The sequence below is a fragment of the Trematomus bernacchii genome, unplaced genomic scaffold, assembly GCF_902827165.1.
Source record: "Trematomus bernacchii unplaced genomic scaffold, fTreBer1.1, whole genome shotgun sequence".
Lineage (NCBI taxonomy): Eukaryota > Metazoa > Chordata > Actinopteri > Perciformes > Nototheniidae > Trematomus > Trematomus bernacchii.
In genome coordinates this window covers 10,349,350-10,375,559 of record NW_022987851.1, presented here as the reverse complement: position 1 = coordinate 10,375,559, position 26,210 = coordinate 10,349,350, and the positions used below count along the sequence as shown (strand labels likewise).

The 26,210-nt window shown below is 39.9% G+C and overlaps 1 protein-coding gene across 1 annotated transcript in view; it reads right to left on the bottom strand.

The window, feature by feature from the left end:
* Positions 1-6,251: 6,251 nt before the first annotated feature.
* lrfn1 (leucine rich repeat and fibronectin type III domain containing 1) overlaps positions 6,252-26,210 on the bottom strand; it is a 110,236-nt gene continuing 90,277 nt past the window's right edge. The window contains exons 4-5 of the mRNA XM_034112978.1: positions 10,275-11,670; positions 6,252-8,142 (exon numbers count right to left, since the gene is read on the bottom strand). Coding sequence (XP_033968869.1) covers positions 7,242-8,142; positions 10,275-11,650 — 2,277 coding nt within the window. The 5' untranslated portion in view covers positions 11,651-11,670 and the 3' untranslated portion in view covers positions 6,252-7,241. The remainder of the gene's footprint in view (positions 8,143-10,274; positions 11,671-26,210) is intronic.

Here is a 26,210-nt window from a genome sequence, read left to right as displayed (position 1 = left end):
CATCACTGTAACCCAGAAGTGAGAAGCCTTCACACATTCAAACTCTCACTTTTTAATTGTCTGCTAGCTCATGTTAAGCTGATTGTTCTCATTATAAGTGTGGTAACAGTAATTAGCCTTGATCTGTGTCTCAAACTACGCCGAGACGATTACTTGAGGTAATTGGGCCTGGAAAAGTCCTTGAATTTTATGGTGAAGGCGGGAGCCCTGTGTATAGTTTAGGAACTGCACAAAGAGAAAGGAGGTGAAAAAGAAGGGTATTGTTAACACGAATAACCCTGGGGATAGCTCTGGAACCATTAGAGATTTTTTTTAATGTATTTCATTCCTATATTCTGTCATATAGATGATTAGTTTCCACCATCTGTTGGGTACACATTCACTTGTGCTCAGAGCTAAATACAGCAGTGCAAATGGAGTGGAAGTCAAATCTAGACAAAAATAAATTTCCGCTCTGAATACTTTTTTTTACTTGTCAGGCTGTTTGTAAAGAAAATCACAGACAGCGGTTTCCTCTCCGAAGACCATCACGGATCAAAGACCTTGGTGCAACAAACAGTTTTTTATGATGCAGGAGGAACACCTTAATCTGCCATTCATGATCAAAGTGAATACATTTAGTAATTCAGCTTGATGCTAAAGAGCTGTAAGGCCTTGTGGCACTCTGGATAAATGTAATGCCTGAGAAAAATATTCAGTCAGACCAGCAGAAGCCCTGACAATGAAAGTTTAACACAACACACAAACAGCACTATTCAAAGCATTTTAACATCATGTTCTGTGCCGCTGGTCACTTTCTCTGCACCACACTTGTCAAACTACATTTGTATTTAACTTTCTTTTTTCGATAAAGTCGAAATAAGCCTGGTACCAAGTCCTGGGCCATCTGGGTATTTTTAGATAATATAATGCTGAAGGAAGTGGTGGAATACCATTTGAAAAGTGTATGCTTACTCGAGAAGCCCGGAGCACTTTACCGAGTCAGTGTCAATAGGCTAAGTGCTCTCTCTAAGCAGCAGAGAGTGGGATGTGTTGAGCTTGGCTGCAAACCCGGAAACTTGGAAAGCAAAAAAAGCATAAGAAATTTGGCTGGTCAAATCTGTGTTGACTGAGCTTTCTTAAACACATTGTAAAGGTTAATATGATTTTGGCAAGAGGGCAAAATCCCAAATTGAGTGCTTTATTGCTGAAAAATTACTCATAAAATAATTATCTAGAAAGAAAACAACCAATAAATAGATGTTTTTCTTGTTGCATTATATATAATTAAATATGTATTTTGCACTTCATACCAAAGCTTTTCAAAAAGCCATTTCTCAATACACCTATACACAATAAAAGGCACAAATCTGCTTATTGCTTAAGTCTACACTTATGGTCTGCGAGGGTCCACAATAACATTTTTTGAATCTGAAGCTTTTAGCTAGCTTCAGGGTCATAGATGGATTGGCACACAGGGCCAGGGCCCTCCCATTTGACATTCCTGCTCTCCCCCAATAAACAAGTTTTTTAATTATTTATAAACATTTATATATAATTATAAATAAACTGTGAACTTTAATGCTACGATCATGGCTACGATGTATGTGATAGTCAGATAGTAATATAAGAGTAATACATGAAAAACAGGTATGAAATACTATATGACAGTAAAACAAGAATACAGTTTGAAAGGGGAGTGATTAGTAAAATATCCATAAAGAAATAGTAAATCTGTTTACAGTTCTGTTTCATATGGGTGTTGAGAGATGTATCCATAGATCTCTTCATTTTGCTCTCAATGTGCACCAGATTGATGCATTTAACTTCAATATTAAAAAAATATTCCCCGGACCCCCCTAGAGGATGTTTGGTCCACCCCCCACTTATAAAAAATAGCACTTTACCCCTGCTTACACCTATGCAGGGGTGCCGTAAGGGGGTGAAAAGTTAGGACGATTCTAAGGGCCTGTGACTGACAGGGGCCCAAACAATTTTAGAACATTAAGAAAAAAATGTTTAAGTAACCAATGTGATATCTTTTCATGGGGCCCAAAATCCCTGGCGGCGCCCCTGGACCAATAGGCGCGTTCACACCAAGTACTTTGCCGTATTTAGTGCCGGCACTCAGTGTCCCGGCACTTATTACCCCAGGGCATTTAGTACAGATCGCGTTCACACCGGAGTACTTTTCCCTGAGGGAAGATTACGCAAATGAGCCGCTGACGTCACTTCGTCTTCTTCTGCTTTTGGTTTACTGGCAGGCCGCAAACAACTTCACTCGACTTAACAGTAAGTCGAGAGGTATTCCCAGCATAGTCAACTTAAATAGGATTGAAACCAGAGGGAGACATTTAAATTAAAATGCACTCTCAAACTAGTTTTTTGCCTTTTGAATAGATGACGATCTTCCAAAATGGCGCTTTCACACCAAGTACTTTGCCGTACTTAGTTCCCAGTACTTAGTTCATCAGAACTCTTTAGTTCTGATGAACTAAAGAGCAGATCGCGTTCACACCGGAATAAGTCCCTGAGGGAGGATTAGGCAAATGTGCCGCTGACGTCACTTCTTCTTCTTCTGCTTTGGGTTTACTGGCAGGCCGCAAACAACTTCACGGCGTATACTGCCACCCGAAGTCCCCGGCCGGAAGTCCCCGGAGTTGGGGACTGGCTTCAGTAGAAGCTGCTGGGACTCCCAGCAGCTTCTACTGAAGCCTTCCGAGTAAATCGCCGGAACGCCAACACCTGCTCATCTCCACCGCTCCCATGTTTTATTTTGTGTGGCCATAAGTTAGTCTCTGCGTTTGTGCACTGGGCGAATGCTAATGCTAATAATGCTAATGCCAGGATAATAAAATGGCGGCTCTACAAAACATTTCAGAATTGTACGGGGCGTGGTTTGCAATTCGCCCAGCCAATCAGAACTGGGGCACTTTTTTCCCCCAGGAAAGTACCATCTCTCAGCAGGCACTAAAAATGGGGGTAAAAGTTCCCGAGATTAAGTGCTCTTTTTGGTGTGAACACGACATAAGCGGTACTAACGGAACTAAACGTGAAAGGTACGGTGAAAAGTACTCCGGTGTGAACGCGGCTTATGTGAGCTGATTATCGAGCCTTCATTGTAACAGTCGCATGTGTATACTATGTATGTGCGTGTGGGGAGTGTTGAGGTAGAAAATTCAACTGTAGCGCCGGTACATTAATGGGAAACCCTAAATGTTTGAGCACTCTAGCTATGAAACGTCAAGCTACCCCACAGCACCCCCAAAAGAAAATCTCGGGCCTTGGCACTTGGCGGTTTTGTGTGCCCTCCCATGAAAATCATATGCACTCTCTGTAGATTTGTTCTGGCGCTGGGTCTGAGACCCTTGCATATGAAATGCAAGGTTGATATGCATTTCATATGTTAAATACCTCAATGACTTTTGAATGAGTTGCATACAAATTTGCCCAGATATTCAATTCGACCAGGGGATACAATTGTAATAGTACTGATTTAGCGCTAACATTTTTAGCATGCTAACACGCCAACCTCATTTCATGAGCTCCCCTTAGCTGTGTCCTCAGCACTAAACTTCTCAAGTCTCTCTGTGCTTGCCTCTCAGTAGGCAGTACTAGCTTCATTCTGAATCTGGTGGTTTACGTTCTGGGTTTGATTTTACTCCTGTTTTCCTGTTTTTACTTTCGGATAAGCCTTATTGTTGTGGTTACCACCTGCATTCAGACCTAGGAAATAGGAAATGTGTACACCAAAATCATTGCTGCTGATGCTGCTGAAACTAACCACGGGTGAAAAGGCGGGATGCTTTTATTGTAATTCAGCAATATTTGATCAGTGGATCATTTTAACATTACACAGCATGTTACAATAGGAGTAACAGCTGAAAAGGACTGCGGGCGGCGGGCTCCACTGTGGTTTATGTCTTGAAATGTAAACAACTTTACCTTGCTGTGTTGTGCAGTTCTTGGCAATTGGTCCCCTACTATTGAAAGACCCTTAAAGCAGTAGAGGATTGAAAAACCTTATGGTATGGCTGTAGACTGCTGACTTTTGCTAAGAAATAAATACAGATTCAATTGTGGTATTTCATAATTGTATCTTGCTACACAATAAATAATAAAATATGTCTCCAATTCATACTGTAGCGTTCAAAAAGTAATTCTTCAATACAGGGTGTGAATTGTTGCTGATGTCTATCACTGCAAGTCTCCTCAAATGGTTGAGATGGCAATAGGTTTAGATAAATGGCTGCTATCACAATTTGTGCAAATTTACAATTTCACTAAATTGCTACATTTGTAGTGTGTTGATTTAGTACATTTTCAGGAAAGACACACCATTTGCAGGGAAGTAAGACCTGAAAGCACAAGCATGTTCAGATTAGACTTTTTAAATACACTTTACTACAGTATGCATTAAACATAAAATTGGGTCTTCGGTGAAAAAAACTCACCCTCACCAAGTTGAGGCACATTTCTCTTGCAGTCACTCAGAACTGCTGATAAGACACAATGTGCTCTGCTGTTCCTCCAATGTTCGCTAGTTTGGCTGCCCCGGCCAATTCTGAACACTGGGAGAAGTCTCAGCCTTCTCCTGTCCAAGCACATTTTGTGTTCAATAATGGTTACACATAGGCAGGGAAAAACACTGCTGCTGTGAGAAATGGGAAGGGGCTCACTTCCTGCAAACCTTCAGGACTTAATGAGGAGAAGGGAAGCCGTTGGAAAATGTGTGAACAGCAAATTGACAGCCGAGATTAACACTCTTAAACAGCTAGACCTAACTTAAGTTAGCTAACTTAAGTTAGGTCTAGCTGTAAAAACAACAAGGTTTTGTGCTAAAATTGGATGGTTTTTGGCTGAACATTGGTTAAGAATGATGAATAAAACGGACCTGAGGACCCTGTTCTCAGCCTCAATCTATCACTGAGGATGCAAAGAGGAGATTTGAGAGGATTGAAAACCTCTAGTGTGACTTATCTCTGTGCTCCAGGTTTTATCTCTATGCTGTCCACACAGCTCAGTTTCATCTCAGCCTGTTAAGTAGCTGTAATCAGAGGGAGGCTGGCAGCAAACAAATATCTTTCATCCCCCCCATTTATTTCTGTTTCCCTCTGTCATGCGTTTCCCTAACATATTATTCCATCGTCTGTGCTGTATGCAGTATTTAAACCAATAAAGCTTGTGTATTACACATTGTCATTTTGTTGCAAGTAGATATAAATATACGTTCAACAACCACGGTATAAATCCTTATAAGACGCATCTCTAAATGGTGTATAAACAGTTTAATTCATACAAAAATTACTTATACATACAATTGATACATATGTTTTCTCATTAGAATATTTATCTATTTAAAAAACAATTATTCTGAGCAAACTTAAATTGCCATGAGATGTGGCTAAAATCTTATGTCTAACAAGTTTTTTCAACAAATTCTTATAAACAGTTTAAAAACCTGACAAGCAGGGGCGGAATGGGACTATAAATCAGCCCGGGACTCTCGCCCGTGGGGGGGGGGGAGGGGGGGGAGGTGCTAGTGACTTATCCGACCTGCCCACATCGTCCAACCGGCCCACTTCAGTACCAGCCCATCGGGATTCGCCCCGAACGTCCCGATGGCCCTGCAGACAAGTGATTTGTTTTCATAACACACTGTGAGGATATGCTCATGTTTGTAATTATATATCATCAAAATATGATTATAACTGTTGTATAATTCACGTATTATCTGTTTACACACCATTTACAGATGCTTCACAAAAGAAGGTGGTGAGCACAATTAACATGTCCTTATCTCTGCTTATAACTACATTATAATTATATGTCTTTTAGTGTTTGTTCACAAACAGTACTGCTTTTAGGTGGTAGATAGATAGGGTTTAGGTTGAATACAAGTGTAAACTGAACCTTCAAAGCAGGGTGCTTCACAGGCTTTCTCCTAACAATGGTTATAAGCATCTTCCCTGCAGTTAATGAGAGCGTTACAACGCCTTGTCTCCCCCTAGAGGGATCCAACAAATATTACACCCTTGTTCATAACAACGGGCTGCATGTGAATTCAGCATCACATTCAGTTATCACGTCCCTCGACGTCCCACACCCCACTCTGCTTCCGAGGTCGTTGTGCAGCTTTCACAGAATCCTTATAAATAGCACCTGGTAATCAAATATTTATCATGTCAATGTGTGTGTGTCTCCTTGCAGCGGACACACACTGCTGCTCCTGAAGCACACAAATAAAACACCAGTGATACAGTTAACCCACACAAAATGTTTAATTCCCTTCGTGAGGGGATAAATGGTCCAAACTTTGACATACTAAATAGGGCGAGGTGTGATGACACAGGTTTTTAATGTAAAAACTTGCAGCCAACACCCAAATGCTTTGTAAAAAGTCATGTGACATATGACTTACTTACTTACATAGTTAGTACACATACACCAATGTTTTAATATACTTATATATGTCTTTTTTGTTTGTTGTCTTTTTATCTAGACCAGCCAGATACAGAACCGATTAATATACAGTCACATCTGGAACAATACCTATTTAACATCATACAGTCCGACTGTCAGAGAGGAATCCACGGTTGGTCTCCAAGTCCATCCTTGCTATGCTAACATTAGAAATCGGTCTGTGTAAAATCCTGTTCTTTTTTAATTATTATTATTGTATAGACTGGTGGTGATACATGTCATTGTATCTCGTGTCTTCTGTGCAAAAGTTTTTTTTTGTTTGAAAGAACCCAAAACATGATTGACATAACAGGATACCTGGCTGTTCACTTTACAGAAATGATGACTTTTTTTTTTCCTCTTTTTTTTCAACAATTAAACAGTCACATCCAAACGCCACACCCCCTTGGCATGTCACAGGAAAAAAAAGAAGAACATTTAAAAAAAATCCAAAGATATGCTTCCCATCATCAGGGTGGGCGGCAATGATCGAGAGAACAGTTTATGACTACAGTGAGCAGCATCCTCCATTCATACATCTTTTTAGAATAAGGCACTGCTGCATAAAGAAAGGACATGGCCAACACACCTCTCTGGGAGTATGAAGGGGAGGCAGGATGAAGGGGGGTGTGTTCTTCTCCAGCAACTCACACACAGTTTGCATGTGTAAGTCAATGTGCTTGTGTTCATAGTTTGCTATGTATGGGAAAAGTGTGTGTTTATGGCATGTAGACATAGTTGTGATTTTACATGTGTGAGTTGCAGAGCCATTTGTTTTTCCCCCGGCTACACTGCTTTGCTCAGACTGTGCTCTCAAGCATCCACTCAGTGCTGCTGAACGTAACTCTCCTGTTGGCGAGCGGCGAGGACTCCGTGTTGAGCTGGTTGGTGGACTTGTGCCACCTTGTCCTCGCTCTGCGTGGGTAACTATGACTCTGAAAAATGGAGTAATCCCCTCCGTCAAAAGAGAATCTGTGCCTAGTTCGTGCCAGCTCATTAGGGAGTAATCCCATGTTGGCAAGGGCACCTTTCTTGTCCTTGAGCCTGGGAGCCTCCTTGGTGCCAGCGTTGGGGCCTATGAGACACAGGGACATGGTGGAGCCCGTCAGGCTACTGTCCGTCTGCGTGTCCTCGGATGGCGGGCCGGAGCACTGCGCGTCCAGGCTGGTTCTTCTCTTCATCTTGTCGGCAGTCATCGGAGGCAGCTCCACCTCCAGGATGGCAGTGGTGGCTGCTGGATTCTCCTTCTTCTCATTGTCCGCCCTCATCACCAGCGCCATGCACTGTTTGGGTGCGTGCGCATCATGCTGGCCCTCATCAGACGGTTGCTTGGAAGCGGAGCGCTGGAGCCGCTGCTGGCTGCCGTTGGTCTGCGAGTGCATGCTGGAGCTGACCTTGGACTTGTCGTCCTCCGGGCCGCTGTAGGCCTTATAACGTATCATCAGGATGATAATGAACACCAGCACTGAAGCAACAATTATACCGCCAATAATAATGATCATAGTGCCTCCCAGGAATTGGCTGTGCATGAAGCGGCACTGGCTGACCTCGTTGGCCGTGTGGAAAAGCACACAGCCAACCACACGTGTGGCCGTTAACGATGTGATACCGTCGTCGTAAACCGCCAGCACACAAAGGTCATACTCCCGCCCTGCGGCCAGATCATTGATTAAGAAGTTCTTGTTGGTAGATGGGATCATTCTGCAAAGAAAAAAAAAACAGCACGGTGGTGAAGATATGGACGATTAATCATTGAAATTACAACGCCCACATTTACTGATTTGCATAAGGTGTATTAAATCACACAAAGGTGTCAATTCCACACAACAAAAAGACAACCATTGCAAATATTACTCATTCAGGTAGACAGAAATATAAAGCTCAACACTTCATTAGAGTTTACTTATTAGATAATATGTTATATCATAAAAAAGCAGTGATAAGTTGCTCTAAGTTTCTGTATAGAATGACAGCAAGGGTAAACACAAGGTGATAAACAAGGCAGAGGAGGCTCACTGTTATATACAATATGCCACAACCACTGCAGGAGGCAGGACAAGTGACGCATGATGTGAAGGCAGTTTGGATGTGTGAATACATAAGGTTACATTTTGTCGGGAACTTCAAGATTACACGACTCTAAATACAACGGAGGAAGGCTTTGTCTTCAGGTCAACATTGGCGTTAATATAATTAGAAGCGTGTTCCTTCTCCCCTAAGGGAGAATTTGATGGTTATCATTTGGTAATAATGCACCTCCTAAAGACCAAACAACACTCCGCTCCATGCCTTAACTGGATGTGAAAATTATACAGGAGAGCGAATCATTATATCTGATAAAACCTGAAAAAAAAGAAAGAAAGGCGACGACTATTATTAACCTGCCCCATGAATACATAAATCCTGAAGTACTCCTCGGATTACAACATCCGGTTAGTGTGCGTCACATATTGCATAAGAAAAACATATTCTCAGATTTCAAACATTATTATAAGAACGTTTGCAAATTTTTTACTCACTATTTTGAAAATAGTGTAACTTTGCTTCTGTTGATTTTGCCAGTTTTCTATGTTCCCTTTATATATTACTCACACATTATTTGTTGCAGTGGTGAAAAGTTACTAAAGCCTTGTAATTAAATACAGTTTTGATGAATTTTCCTCGTGTGATAACATATACTCCTCCCTCGCTACAGTACTTACAGCGATACAACCATAACCATACAATAAGCCTATAAAGTAAGATGGTTCCACCTTGACTATAGACATTAACAAATATATATTAATGCTTGAGTAACGATTATTTATTAGACAAATAAAACACTCCAACAAGGGCCATTTTGGATAATAAGACATGACTGTTAATAAGCTACATTTTGTTGTTAAATTGAGTACACTTACTCTACTGCTGTTCCTTGCTTGATTTTTTCCATTGTTAAATAAACCAGTGTATAAAGTCAGTGTCTCGCTGGAACTTTTTACTATATTTTGAATGTTTATTAGTTTTTAGCAGTTCGACAAGCAAAATATTTTACTATTAAACTTCCTAAATTATTTTATAGCTGTTTTAAGGCCCCAAAGGGTAAAATTATCCAAAGGAGGAGCACAATACATGAAGGTAAATATTTGTAAGGGCAAATCAACTGTACAACTGGACATTAAGAGATTAAAACTACCTCCAGCAGAATGTACAGTAAATGTGACAGTCAAAATGAACTGAGACATTTTGAATGCAGGGCTGGGAAAGTGCATTTCTTATAGTGTGGTATTGCTTCTACCTAGAAAACCAATGTAAATCATTCTTCCACCACTGCAACCGAGCCTATCATTAGAAAACCGCAGCTAATCACACTCTGTGTTTCAACCAATTAATGCAGGCACTTGCTAATGATACAAACAGCTACATGCAGTGAAATAGTTGGGCCTCATGTAATTGTTTGTTGTCATATCATGTTTTAATGAAAGGGGCATTTAGTTATTCAGAGTGCTGGACTCCACAATATCTTCAGCTGATGCAACAATCTACTTGAATGGGTTTCTGGGTCTGTAAATATCTACACACATTTGATGCATGTTATTATGCAAATTAATTAAAATGAATGTAAAAATTAAAAATGTCCTCCCTAGTTTATACCCCAGACTTCACTATAGGGGCTCTGCTTATATCTGGACATACTTAATCATTTTGCATCTTTGGGATATGTCGAACTGCCATAATGGACCGTCGTGTCATTTAGCAGATGGTGACTCCAGATGTCTCACCTTTTCCTCATGTCCCTACTCTACCACCCTCCCTTATCTCTCCATCCAACCATCCCCCCCACCATGCCTTACCTGTACACCAAAGTATCATCTGCGGTGCTGTTGTACTGAATCTGGTACATCCTGATGCCAGGGATGTGGCGCTCTGATGGCCAGCGAATCACAGCGGAGGACGAGGTCAGCTCGCTCACCATCACCCTCCTGTCCTGCTTGTCGTAGCCCTTGGTGTCATTGCCAGATTTGGAGGAGGTGGTGATGTCTGAGAGGCCGGGGTCCTCACGCATGTGGCCTGTGTTGTTAACAAACAAGGGTAAGGGGATCATGTTGATCTCAACAGCAGCTGTGGCGATGCCTGCGGCATTGGAGGCCACACAATTAAAGGCCCCACTGTCCTTCAGCGTGGTGATGAGAATATCAAGGGTGCCATTATCATAAAGGATGGTGCGGGAGTTGTTATGCACCAGCTTGCCATCTGGAGACCGCCAGTGAATTTCTGGGTCTGGATCACCCACTGCTTTGCATTTGAGAGTCACACCCTGCCCTTCCATCACGTAGGGCTTTGTGGTAAGATGTTTTGTGATCAGTGGAGGCTCGCAGATAAACTCCTCCTCTTGGATGGACCAGAAATACTTGTCCATGAGGTGGTCCGGCGAGGCACAGGTCTCCAGATCGTCCTCTCGTGTCAGCCTGCGGAGCCAGAGCAGCTCACAGTTACAGTGAAGAGGGTTTCCTCCAAAGCTCACAGCCAGGGTGGAGGAGCTTGAGCCCGTAGTGTCCGACAGCACCTGAGCGTGCTGGAACAGGCTGTCCGGCGGCAGCTTCTGCAGCCTGTTAGACGTCATGTCCAGGCGCACCAGCTTGGTGAGCAGTGTAAAAGTCCCCGTTCCAATGTGGTCAATCAGGTTGTGGTCCAGCGTGAGCGTGTTAATGTTGGTCATTCTGGCTATGGCTTCCCAGGGAAGGGTGCGCAGGTTGTTATTGGAAAGATCCAAGTCCTCTATCGTGACGACAAACTCATCAAAGGCGGTGTCGGCCACCTGATGGATCTGGTTGTTGCCCAAGATGAGGTGCCGCAGGTTGATGAGGCCTTTTAAGTGGTCTGTCTTTATCGCACTGAGGCGGTTCCCGTCCATGTGGAGCGCCCGCAGGGACCGCAGGCCGAGAAAGGCTAGAGGGATGATCTGGCTGATGGTGTTACGGGACAACGTGAGGTGCACCAAACTGGTCATGTTGAAAAAGTCTTTCCTGCGGATGATGGTGATGAAGTTGTCTGTGAGTCTTAGCTCCACGGTCCTGCGGTCGATGGAGGGGGGCACGAACAACAGACCGGTCTTAGCACAGAGCAGGGTCAGAGTGGGTGAGAGGTGCTGGCAAATGCAGCGGCCCGGGCAGCTGTATCCCTTCGCCAGAGCTGCGCACAGCAGCACGCACAGAACCAGCCGGTCCATTGTTGATTTGTTTCCAGGTCCTGTGTGAAACAAACAGAGAAAAAAGGAGAGACATTGAGTCACACATTTTTAAAGATTCTTTAATTAATAAATAGCATTGTCGCCCTTATGAGAGCCTGCTGCAAAAATCAAGAGTCTGACCGAGATTGCAGAGACTGCCAGCAAGGTATCAATCACAAAATGAAATTGAGCTTTTCTGAAATAATGGCACCTGGGAAGATGAAAGGCTGCAGCAACCCATGTCTCTGTAGCCTTTTAATGGCAATGACAGAATGTTTTTTGCCACAAGGCTGCATCACCACTGAACCATATCATTTCTTGAATGATCAGAGGAACATTTTCCTATATTAGGCAACACTATACCATGTACATTTCCACCATATGACAAGGCGTGTGTTTTTCTTGCTCTGAATTCCACATCAGGATGGAGAATTGAAGGTGGGAAAGGGCGCTTGTCAGCAACGCTCACGGATTTTATGACCTTTTCATGCTCTTTGCTCGCCCTATACTTCCGAGATGTACTGCAAAATTTGAAACCTGTCATGTAAATCATAGGTGAAGTGAAACAGGGCGGAAATACGGCTTGTTTTCAAGTCCTTCCTGAGGATGTTCTGATTCTCTGATTCCCATTTAGAAGTATTGATTTCAGTCTTGGAGAGAACACGCCTCTTGGAGAGAACACGCCTATGGTGACATGAGTAACAAGTGATCCTTTGCTGCAATAACCAAAAAGAGACCCCAGTGTAACACAAACAGTGATGTGCTGATGCCACATTGTCACTGGGTTTACCCTCCTGATCTTGATGTCTAACCCCTTAAGCTTCACAGTTGATATGAGAGCCTGTTAGAGCCGATAACGTAAAGGAATGACAGCCGACTTTTCTATTCTAGGTGTTTAAAGGATGACATTTGGGTTGCTACATCCAACTACCCCACAGGGTGACACTTTAATTCCCCTTTTTTTAAGAGGTCCAGCATAATTATTTTAATTCACACAGGAGAAGCTGGCTGGGGATTTTAAACACACATACTGTCTGTTTTTCCACCATTTTTGATGTTTCATCCAATTTGTCATGACTAATTTAAGAGACTTTTTATCTATGTTCCACCATGTTGAGGTGTTGCTGACGTCCTTCACACCACTGATTTCCCCCCATTGTGCCCAAAGCAAAAGCATCTAATGCTCACAGTACAGATAACCCTAAATTAAAATGTAATTTAAAAAACGCCTGCAGTGAGATTCATGGAATATTTTAAATGCCACAGATGCAGAAATAAAGGACAAGCCAAACTCTATTCCTCTATCTCTCGAGCTTTTCCTAATTCACCATGTTTGTACGAACACTGTGTTTACTTGTGTCCTAACTAAACAAACTTGCTCGGAAGAGAGTTGTTATGCATTTTTAACATAGTGAGAAAGTGTAAGTGCATTTCTGTCACTTTACATCAAACCTGCATAGCAATGAAATGCTCTCTTGCTCAGACACACACTGCTGTCTGGCTACTGTCTGTCAGACAACAGGGCACCTCGTTAACTATGAAATACCGCTGTCCAATCAGTCCTCTCATTAAAATCTGGCTTTCTATGATGTCCTCCTCTAAGGGAAATAGGACAGCTTGAAGCACAAGTTCAAACCAGTGGGGTGGTTTCTCATAGCTTGTTGATTGAATTTACTCAACACTGACTGTATATTTCTTCGACTTTATACTACATTTCAGTAAGCCATTAAACTGTGTTTTAGAAAAGCACTGGACCCCCATCTTCACTAGGTTTGTGTTTACCTCCCTCCTTGGTATGACTCTGCAGGCTAAGCTGTAACCTCAATCTCTGAAATACAACCACCTTGACTCTTTGAAATTGAAAAACATTTCTCGTCTGCAATTTATTCAACAAAGAGTGTACAAGCAAGATAAAAGAACAACATGTGACATAGTTAAACCATTTCCAAGGGCAGAAACACATACTAGGTGGTACACTGAGTGAGAAAATTCAACCCCCCTGGAGAGAATTTATTTATTTAGCGATGCTTCTTTATGGTTGGCAGCACAGTGTGCCTGCCTTGTCTAAATTAATTCCCCAAATCTTTCTTTTCTTAAAGATGCTGGGGAAGCTAAAACAATAAAGTAGGCTACAGCACTGCAGATGATACTTTCTATAAAACAGACTCATATAAGTGGAGAGAAGGAAGGATAGGGAGAGATCATTTCAACACTGTTAGGATCTTTAGTTCAGATGTAATCTAATATTGATGCCCAAGTTTGTATAGTTTCAACATAATAGCGATCTTGCCTGATTGTGTTGGTTTTCAGATGGTAACTAGGCCACTAAGGTTTCTCAGAGGACCATCTGTGCCAGAGCTTTTCCTGCCACACCGTCGAGGATACTCTATTGATCTTTCAGCATCTCAGGGAGGGGCGGGGGGACTTTGTTGCCAAGGCAACTCTGGTGTAGAATGTAGGTCTCTGAATTGCATTAAGACGCTGTTGAGCTGCCCGTAAAACACAAGGTCTCAGTCTTAATGGCTGCTGAGAAGGTAAGAAGAGACAAGAACAGATGTATGAATGGCTGAGAAAATTAAAAGAAAAGGGCAGCGCCGCCTGACATTTCTATTTCTGTTTTATTGCTTAATATTAGCACCGGCCACCAAATCGATAACACAGGGTGGACTTTGGGTTTGTTTTTGTGCCAAGTCACGCAGAAGCACAGCCTTTCACTTAGGATTCCTCTGATTGATTGTTTACATTTACAATTTTTTGAAGATTATATTAATATTCTGATATATTCAGAAACGGAATATTCGGAAATAAAAATCATACATTAACATACACCCGGGCATTAATGCAATACTCATGGTGCACATACATTACATTTTATACATGCATATATAATATAAATATGCAAATACTTAATAAAGATATGGCTTTTACACATTTGCATAATCCTTCAGTTTAACAGCTACCAAAGCTGGTTTTATAATTTAGTAACTTTCCAATTTATTTCTTGAACACCAATTAAATGTGATCCCTATTTACTTGAGAAGAGCGTTATAATTCATTACAGCCTAATTAAAATGTGAAGATTTTGCACTCCCTAAGTCGCCCAAGAGTGTACCTGACATTTACCACTGTGCTCAACTTTGTTTAAATCTTGATACAGCCAACACCCTAAAATCCTTCGAACTTCATTTGACATCTGTTGCCGTTAGCTACAAAGGTTGAATTAAGCTTGAATAGAAAAAAGAACATACAACAAAAATCTGCAGACATCCGAGAAACAAACTGAGTATGACAATTGAGCAGCTAAAGATATGTAAATTGGATCCAAATGTAACCAGTTAATTAAAATGTGCACTGATAAAACAGCATGCCCTTTTAATTGGATCACAATTTCTTTAATAAGAACCTTTTTATTAATAATCAAGAAATTGCCTATTATATATTTTTATATTTAATATCAAGCATATACCAATACCTACACAAGTTTTGCTTTATTCCTGTTTTCTTTAAATTAGCCTTTATGACACCGCTTTAAATGCAAATCAGAACTAAAAGGGACATTTGAAATCAACCCCTCCTCTATTTGAGTGGGTTTGAAAAACAAGCATGAATAAAAAAGACTCAATTCAAATTCTGAAAGATTATTTGAGATAGTAAGCTGCTTTTTTTTAACGGCGATGGCACTGAGAGGTGGAGGGTGGGAAGACTGATAACTACATAGTGAAGGTGATAGTTTACCAGGAGGTCAGATACCTGGAAAGAGGTAAAGAGTTTTTCATTCTAAAATGTTTGTTCAGTGTCTTGAATCTTTCGTCCTAGCTGAGATTTAACTTTATGGCCATTTGATCGGGATAAGAGGTTATTCAGAGGCCATGCTATTGGCTTGTTGTCTTCTCTCCTATTGGTGAGAGTGACCTCCATTCGGTCGCTGTAAACCCATTTATCGATGACAGTGCATTTTGACGCTGAACTATAGTGTTATCAGGGGGTATGTGCAGATATATAGTTCTTGGTTTTGAAGCAGTTCGAGTCCTGTACCAGAGGGAGCTGACAATCTATCAATTGTACATCTTGAATAAAGCTTGTAAATTGTTCTACTAAGCATGAGGCAGTTTGATGATATTCCTCTTGCCTCTGACAATGCACCAACAAACTAAATCTTTTACTAAAGACTACTACAGTACGGATGAATTGAGAATTCAACTGCTCAAAATGTATCATCCACAGTGTCGGTTTAAGTTAATTGCTTGACGAAAAATACCAGTTGTGTCAGCTCGTGTCGGACAAGCTTCTTAAATGTTAACTTAATATTTTGACGTTTTGGTCTGTCGTTTGGAGAAAGCAAGCTTTCAATCCAGAATCAGAAAACTGGCTGGGTGAGCATGCATTCTATTGTTGAATACCACCAGTAAATACTATTAAAAAATACCCACATCATATTACACATAAAAGCACAGTTCTGTGCGATGCATGTAGCCTACATGTGAGCACATGACAACACAAAAACACAGGAGAAAACCTATCCTAGTATACATCAATAAATTACCATACGGACAACCATATCAACCAGAAATAGAAAGCAGAAATAGCTCAAGAGGAAAAAAACAAATTAACTTAGTTTTTCATACATACTGACAGGAAACCTGAAGAAAATATCAACACTTTAAAAAAAAAAACTCTTATGGTTCACACATTCACCATGAAGCTCTGTTAAAAGAAGAGTAGTTACTGCAATTTCTAAAATAAAAAGTTGCTCACTTAAAAATGTCTAAAAGTATGAGCTTTGAGCGTTTCATAAACAATGCAGTACGAATCAAATGAGAGCTGAAAGATGCCGTCTCAAACAGCTCGTCCTATTTCTGACAGTGAAACACTTTCCTGCTGCTGCCTTCCTAACACCATCATCCGGTTAACGGATAAAGGAGGACAGACAGCTGCAAGGATGATGATGCATCTTCGCAATATCTGAAAGAGGCAAGAAATACATTAAAACAGCAGCCCCTCTTTTCTAAACTATATAAACACCTACATATAGTGGGTGGTACTGAGTGGGTGGCACTGTTAGACATTTTAATTAGGGGACGCATGAATTCACCAGGATTGTCTTTATAATTAAATAAGCAGAAAATAGTTGGACTCTTATAAATTCAACAATTATTCAAGAAAACTTAGAATATCTGGTAAATCACAGAACTGACACATGAGGCAAGCACACACTCACTCAAAAATATCAAGTATACTAATCTTATAGAGTCTCTTAAATAGTCTTTCTCTGTGGGAATAATGTACATGCGTGTTAACTACCATCATTAAACTGTACAGGAATGTGCTATAAGCTGCCATTTTTCAGCATGAAATATGGCCTACTTGATGTAATCTTGGCATCCTAACGTGGACATGATAGCTTCGAGAAAAACCCTCCACTGGCCGTTAAAATCTTTATTCACATGAGACTACAGTAGGGATGAAATTATTAGTCAATTAACGGAAAAGTAATCAGCAATTATGTGATGTTTGATTTATGGTTCGAATTTTTGTTTCAGTATAATGTAGAATATAACCATTTTCTTAACTGAGGACTTGTTGCCTTTCTAGTTAATATATGATAGAAAACTGAAGTTACAAGCAATTCGAATATGACATTTTAGGGTTTAATAAACGTTTGACATTGTTTTGACTTTTTAAAAGAATAATTTTTCAATCCAAGCGCAAAGAAATCCCTTGAACAGCTCCCTAATGAGATAATTAGTATAATAAGCATGTTTACTTTTAATAAGAAACAAAGTCTTACCTAATTAATCATTTGAGCCTTTTTCCCCAAATTATTCTATGTAATATTTATAAAAATAACATAATTTTCTATAATTTTGTCATTATGAAAATAGAGTAGAGGTGACAGGAGTTGGTTAGGAAACACACAGGGGGATAACATTGAAAAAAGGCCTCATGCTGGTAGTTAAACGATAGCATGGTAATCATTTCCATCACTAGGCAACTACGACAACGCAGTTCTAGTCAATCTTCAAAGTGTAACACATTCCTGGTTTCCCTAGTCATCAGTTTAATATTTGTATAAATCAAACAGATATTGATTTATCAAAAACATAATCAGCGGTTCTTGATCTTTAATGACAGCCCTGATTTAACGTTTAACTATAAGTAAGCTGAAGCTGAATAGATTTGTAATGTGACATTGAAAACAGTGATGGAATATGAATATGTGTGAGTCAGAGTGTGTCTTTACTTCAGAAAAACATCTGCTCAGAGCTGGTGCATTGTGCGGATATTTTCTGGACATGTCTTTGTCAGGAAACCGTAAACGCCAATTAGACGGTGCAGGCAGTGGACTGCCAGCTGCCCTTGTGTGACTCTTGTCGGGATGCAGGCATAATTATTGACAGCCCAGGTTCACAGTGTCAGCTCCGTCTCACCAGTGGATGCCTGAACCGAGGTTCCACGGCCCCGGGGATTTCTGGTCGAATCCCATCAAGAGGGATGAGGGCTATGGCGTAAACAGCATTTGCATATTATAATTATGCCTGCATGCAAAGACGGTCTTCTCAATTACATCCCATTTAAAACTTTAAATGTGCAAGAATTGAGAAGCACCAACTATTGCAGCTCCATAAACTTTAATTGTAAGAGCTTACCTAAACAAGATAGAGACCATTAGGATTACAGTGGCGCTGCGTGTCTATATTCATGCACGCCACTTGTTGATTGAACACTTAGGTGATTGATTGTTACCTTTTACCTGCTTACATTCTCTTTCATTTGAATTCATAATCAAACCCCAATCACTGCTGCTACAGATACAAATTAGCTAATATCTTCACATATTTATATTCAAATTACGCTTTCTAAAGTTCAACTAATCACTTAGGTATGGTAAATCATGTCTTGTGTTCCCCTTGAACATAATCTGCTCGTTCATGACAACTCACATAAAACTCACTCACACATAAAATGAAAATAACATGGGAGTGCTTGGAGAACATACCTGTGATTAATTCTTGTGTCATGTCTACTTCGACATAACTTACATAAAGAAATCTCAGAAATCTAGGCAAATGTAGGGTAGATAATATGATAATTACCTATAATAACTAATAAATCAATCAATAGTTCAACCAATAACATTTCAGAAAAATGTGAAAAATGGACACCAAAACCCCAAAAAATCCAATTCAACATCACCAAAAATAAGTTGTGCATGATTCAGACGTTGTTAAAAAAGGTCTTTATATTAGACAATATTCAGGGGTAAGCTTCACAAATAAATGATACTATTCAAAGCTCTCTTGATATGTCAGACCACTCAAATAATCACAGGGAAATTATCTTGATATACATGAATGGCATACGATAGATTTGTACATGTGAAGTGATTGTTTTGTGCTTTTAAAGTCTCACACATTACATTTCTGCAAAGAATCCTGATTACTGCATTCTTCACTGAAATAGTCTCACTAATCACAAGCACCATATTATATGATTATTAAATATGGTGTTCACAATACTTCATGCTCAAATTGCTTCAGAAACTGAGCCACAAAACATCTGCAGTCCATCTGTTAACGTTCACCATGAATGCATATGACAATGCACTGCCCTCTGGCTACAATGGTCATTTTCTATAGTAGACTTTGGATAGAGCACTCTACTGCAATTAAGAGAAAAATGAACTAAACCCTTGCATGTTTAATTATATCAGAGGTGGAGGAAGTATAAAGATACTTGACTTACAAGTATAAATGCCATATTTTTTAGCAATACAAGTCAAAGTAACATTTTGGGATTCAGAATCTCACTACAGTAAAAGTCTTATTTTGAAAGTACTTGAGGTATAAAAGTAAAATGACTTTTACTTGTTACTAATAACTACAGCTGCAAAATAAATGCAGTGAAATACAAGTAAAATCTCTCTATAATAATAATAATAATAATAATAATAATAGTGAAGTGAACACACCAACACATATTTTCTTAAAAGTAAAAACTCAACATCTGTTACTTTAAAGTAACAATGAGTGATTGCAAGGGCTCAGCCTAACTTTTTCTTTTTCTTTTAGTTTCAGGAGGTAGCATGTCCTAAGCTCAGAAATATCCCAATAAATAACAGTGTGGTTGTTACTCCTTTCTCCATGTAGCAGTTTCACTGACACCTTCCAAGAGATTTCTAGAACAGTCGACATATTGTCAAAAAAAATGACAACAAAAAAAGCAGGAGCAAACAATATGAGGCCAAGCGGCGATTCTTAATGACACCCAGCTTAAGGGTGTTCTATTTCTAGTCTTTTTTATTTTTAAATCCAGTGGAAATACTTGATGGTATACAAACATCGTAGCAGCATGATTTTCTCTGCTACATGTAGTTCCTACACGGTGATGTTTTTTTCTCATTGCTCGTTCTTTACATTTATCATTTCATCTTGCGACTGATTCTTTTACTTTATAAGTGTCGAGCAGCTCCTTGCCCTGCTCGCTCTACAAGCTCAATAGACCCTCTGAATTGGTGCCTTGTAGTGCCACTTTGTACGTCAGTGACGCTGAGGAATCAACACTTGGTTTCCAATCCTCCTCCCAAGGCTCCTATACTGCATTTATCCTGCTCTGTATTTATCCTTGCAAGGTATTATGCATGCCTGTTATGTGTTTCACAGCCAAAGCAGAGTCTAGTAAAGAGCCGATTTACAGAAGAGAGAAAAAATATATAAAATGGTTGGACTTAAGTACACTGTATCCATTCAGCCAATCCTGCACTGAGCATTCATTACTTAACAGTTTGGAATGCAACACACAATGGTGACCATCCAGTAAACACACAATGGAATTACACATAATGAATTCCTTCAAACCAAAATAGTAAAAAAACAAGTTGTTCAATCACAAAAACCCACGACAGAGCCAAATTGTGTTTTGTCATTAAAGATACATGTACTGACATTTACAGTACATCTATATTTGGGATTAGCCTAGACTGAAATATTGAATAAACTACAGGATGGTTTTCAATACAATTTTGTTCAAACATTTATTGTCCTCAGAGGATGAACTGTATGGACTATTGACATTCCCTGACTTTCCTCTAGCTCCACCATAAAGTTAACATTTGGGGGAAACATTTGCATAAATAAATGCTTGTTCAGACATTCGTGTTTTCTAGTCAGTGTATCCCCATGGCTTGGTTGATTCCCAGTCTTTTCTTCTTGGGCCACCATGAGGTTCACATTTGTGGTATTAAGTAGACTATTAGATGATTGGTCTTTACGTTTGGTTCAGGCATCTATGTAGGATGAACACCTGGCAAATGAAGGACATTTTGCACCTTTTAAACTGCATGCTAACATGCTCAACTAAGATCATGACCATAGTAAATATTATACTAGATAAATGTCATTTATTTGTTAACATTATTTAGCATGTAACATAATCATTGTTAGCATTTTAGCATGCTGACATTAGCCCCCAGCTCATAACACCACTGTACCTACATACAGCCTGACAGATCTGCTAGCTTGGCTGTAGACTGCTAATCTTATTAGTGCATTGTGTGCATTGTGTTTATTTTCAAACAGACCCTACTTAATATACATAATCCCATTCATCATGTTGCTTCTTAAGTCAAATATGAAATAAAATACCCATGTGTACCTTCTCCTTTATGACTGCAATATCATTTGATTAACAAAAACAATTGAGATTTATTACCAACAGGATTCACATTAATAATTATACAGTACGAACTGGACGCAATTATGAAAAACTCTCACAGCTCTAATTGATATAGAAGACAGTGGCCCAAATTCACTCAAGGCTGTAATGCTTATGAGTGTGTGTTACGACCTCAGAACGAGGGAGCTATGAATGCATGTGATTCCCTCAGTGCACACAAATAATAGACGCACAGCTTGAATTTGACACATGTCATAGAAAAGCTTGTGCAAAGCAGGTTTAGGCAGCACTTTTGTCAAACATATATTGTGGGTATTATATTCATATAGAGGCTCTGAGCTTCACTAATCCCGTCTCCGAGCCAAATGAAGCACCTTGGACATACATACACAGTGGCAGTGTTGATTTATCTACAGTTGGCTTTGTACCATGAGAATGAAGGGAAATAAGTGAAAACAACATTCATTTTGTCACCATTATGGACCAATGCTTTTATATGTTTTCTGTGACAAAGCTAGGAAAGAAAAAAACAACAACACACCTTTGCTCTGTACACCAGTTGCTCTTTGGAACTGTTGCTTTCTTAAAAGGATTTGCATATATATTTTTATTTTCATGTGTTGTATCATCCTGATCTTGTTTTGTTTTTAAAGTTTGTCTCCGAGTCTGCATGAAATGAAACACAGAAAGCAAACGCCTGGAGCTTCCTCTATGGCTAACTGTGTAGGGATCTACAACTGGGGCAACAGTCTGGCCTAATAACCCTGAATATTAATCTGAACAGGCTGTTTTGTTTATGTGTGAGGCTGAATTCATCTGCAGTTTACTGTCTTCTAAGGAAACTCAAAAAGCTAAATGCAGTGGCGGATTATCTCTGAGTTACTATGAGGGCGATTTAGGGTCATGTGACTGTAATAGTCGACTGTATTTATCCAGCCAAGTACATAGACGAGTATGTAAATCAAATGGAAGAGGAAAGACAAAGATTGGAGGCAGAAGCCTGTGGTCACCGCTCTGCTTTATGTTTTAAGGAGGACAGCATTTGTGGCAGAAATGCCAGGTCTGTAATAGATTTGTCCACAGATGAGAGGGATACAGCTGTGTAACTCCAACGTCTGAAATTGCAGAGCTTATCAAATGTGTCTTCCTGCAGACAGTATTTTTCCTTCCCCAAAGTCAACGAGAAGAGAAAAAGCAATTACGACATGTAAAACAGCAAGAAAAAGATTACGATATATGTGCTTATCGGCGCTGGTATTATGCTCCTCTACTTTTCTCCAATTGAGGAAAAATATTTGTCGTTTGCATAATCGGGTTGAAATTCACAGACATTTCTTCTGAAAAAAAATATTTTATTGCGTTAACCTTATACATTTAAAAAAAAGCAATCTTCACTAAAGTGTATGTCATGCAAGAGGGTGTCAAAGTTGTCATCTCGACATTTGAGGTGTATTGATAGATTCACAGCGTAAACACAGTTACGTGTAAGAAACATTACACCTAACAGAGTGGCAGTGCACTGCAATATTCTCAACATGATGAAACTATTCATAAAGTCTGTATTACATTTGAACCTGTGGTCAGTTGAAGGTGACCAATGTATGAAAACCTGCCACCGCAGGAAAATGTTATTACATAACCTTCAAAACAAGCTTAACCTTAACCGCAGGTGTGAATGGATAGATGAAAAAAAGAAGTGACATCTCTGTCAGTTTGGAGAGAAACCACAACTGGAATCATTATGAGCGGGTGGTAGCGTTAGTTGATGACAACGGAAAGGTGTTATCTCGCTTGCCACAACCTCTGTAGTAAAAACACCACCTACACCAAAGACTAACACATAAAAAACTAAGTGCATGTTTCCCTGATGTACTGTAGATCCCAAGGTGGAAAGTTCCAGGGGTCAGTGTATGGTTTAACTCAGAGAAAGGTGTTTGAAATGATTATTGTTAGAATCATGTATATTTGGAAAGCTGTTGGAGGCTTGTCCAGATGGATGGTGTTTGCCTTGTTTAACCAAATCTCTGCAACAGAGGTGTCGACAACCACTGTGCTATCCGGCGGCCCAAGTTAAAGGTTTTTGTGTTAAATACAGTTTTGCTTAAATTCAGAAGTTCTCAGCAAAGCGTAATGTCTGTAATATCTTACATGCCTAATAAACATGCCAGATGTGGGTCCTTCCCAATTAAACAGCAAAACAGAAGCTGCACTCTAAAAATAAAAACGTTATCAGCATATCTATAATTGTAAATGTTTTCAAAAATCCAGATTTTAAACTTAAAGGTAGGGTAGGTAATTCACTTCAGAAACACTTTTTGTTATATTCCATGGAATGCTCTTAACATCCCGATAGCAATGTATCAATTAAATGCTTTGACAATAAATATATACAAATATTTCATCTGTGGAAGCCGTGGCGCTGTAAAAAGCAAGTCCAATTATCTGCCTCGGCCCGCGGCAGATAACTGGATGGCCTACCTGCCTGTCAGCCTTCCATCTCGTGCACAAACTTATCTCGTGCCCTCATTGGTCATGTGCGCGTTCGTGTGTGTTGGAGGAGGGGCTCTGTAAGGAAGTCTGAAGGAAGGGGCAGATTTTTTTCGGTTGTGTACTTTCAAATTCTAGCTTACTCGAGCTGGTTTCTCCGTTCTTACCTACCCTACCTTTAACTAATTGATCCATTTAACTATATTTGCTCAAAATAAATAGTTGAAAAATCACGTTAAGATGTCTCTGTCTAAATACTTTTTTTAATCTTCAAGAAATGCCTGCCAGGTTCAAACAGAAGTCATGTTTATAAGTCAGATGAGCATGATTTTCTGAGTAGATTATTTGCTATTTCTGCCTCGAATTGCATTTTTCAGGGAATCCAGGTCAACAAATTAAATCCGTGACATATCAGTATAATTAGTAATTATTTGGCTGCAGGCAAGCTCATCTTACACGTTGTGAGTCCCTAGTAACAACCCTGTCAGTCCTGTTATTTGAGACTAAAAGTCATATTTAGCCCTCACATAATTATGTTTTTAATCTATTTTCTTCATAGCTTTGCAGAAGTTTTTATAGCTGAATATTTGTGAAACAGTCAAATTAACTTTCTTTATAATGGAAAGTCTGCGTTACAAAAAAGGGATTAACTGCTGTGTAAAATTGTTGATGTTTTCGAAAGTTGCCAAATGAACTAAAATGAATAAAAAATGGTCTGACTTTTTAACCTGCACCACAACAACACAATACTTAACATAATGCCTTAGTTCCAGTGTTTTAACCCTGGTTATATATGTACATACAACAATAGAGGTTAAGCCCTGCTGACTGAAATAATTGCACTGGCTAATGCTTATGGAAAGAAAAAGGAAATAATTAGTTAGTTCACAACCTATTTGATGGGGGTGGCATTATCAGAAATTGCTCTTTAATTTCTGTCTCCAATTAATTTGTAAATTAGATAAATGTGCAGCTGAACCAAATTGCATTGCAAAAGTTATCACGTCAGGAACAAATAGAGCCTGGAAATGAAGACATCTGAGAACATTCAATGGGATTGAGTGGAAAAGTAGTTTTTGGTTTTGTTTCGTTTTATTGAGGGAAAACGCAAATTAAATTAAATAATCCTACATCAAGCCCTCTCTAGATATTTAACGCCTCCCAAATGAGTGCTGCTGATATATCCAATGGGGACGCATTTAGTTCAGAAAATGGTTATAAATACAGCTGCTGCTTTGGATTCGATTTAATGATCACTTCCCAGGTCTGATGTATAATCTAAAACAGGGAGGGCAGCACAGTGGCTCGTGTGGTATTGTCTTTTGCTTAGATCCTAGGCCATGCCCCTTTCTCTTGTTGCTCATTTTCGTCAGCGTTTGCGTGGGTATCCTCCAGGTGAGTGACCTTTAATGTAAATCAATAACAAGGAAATGAAAATATCACTTGCTAATTAGTGGGAATCACAACAGTTTTTCAGAATGACAGACGTTGAATTAGTTTAATGGATTCTGACTGATAGCTTTAATATGCTGCTGCATACGGGCGCTGAGACTAAGATAATGTCTCTATAAAGCACATAACAGCAATGTTGATTGTGACCGGGATAGTTTCAAAGACTACATTCCTGTAATCCACAGGGCGACCTGCTCTATGCCATTATTGCACTTTAATATAGCTCTGCCCATGCCACTTGTTTATAATACTACACACAGGCGAGCTCATTGTGCTGCCAGGACCACTTTTAACATCCCTGTCTCATGTGCAGCTCCTCCTCCTCCTCACTCTTCTCTGCCTATGAGCCAATGCAAATTACAGTAACAGCTTGGACGTGAGTATAATCTCAAGTGGTGCGAGCTGGGCTCCATGGCGAGGCATGCAGGCAGATGGAAGCAGAGCCTCTGCCAGGCCTCTTTAGGGGCTCCCACTCTTTCTCCAGCATGACAGACAATAGAGGAGCTGTGGCTCATAACCAGCTACTAGTCTGACACTATGAAGCGGCCTGTTCCCAAACGCTGTATCTGGTGATGATATAAAAGAAGGGGGGGGGGGTTCATGTCATGGCCTTGTTTAGAAGGATGCACAGATGGACACTGATAATGCATGATATATCATGAGCCACTTACAGGACAGTGAGTAAGGCAGGATGATCAGATATTCACATGAACGAGCAGTGAGGGAGCACAGGAGGTGTGTTATACTGTATGTCTCTGCACAGCAGGCGGTACAGGCCTTTCCTTTGTGCTATGGTTGATACCTAAAAATATCCCTTTAAGTACAAATACTGTGAGCATTTATTTAGCAGTTGGTACCTTAGGAATAAAGCTTCAATCCTCTTGTTTTTTAAAGCATGGAGGCTACAATTCCAGTGAGTACACCACTCCTTCAAAAATAAAATGCACCT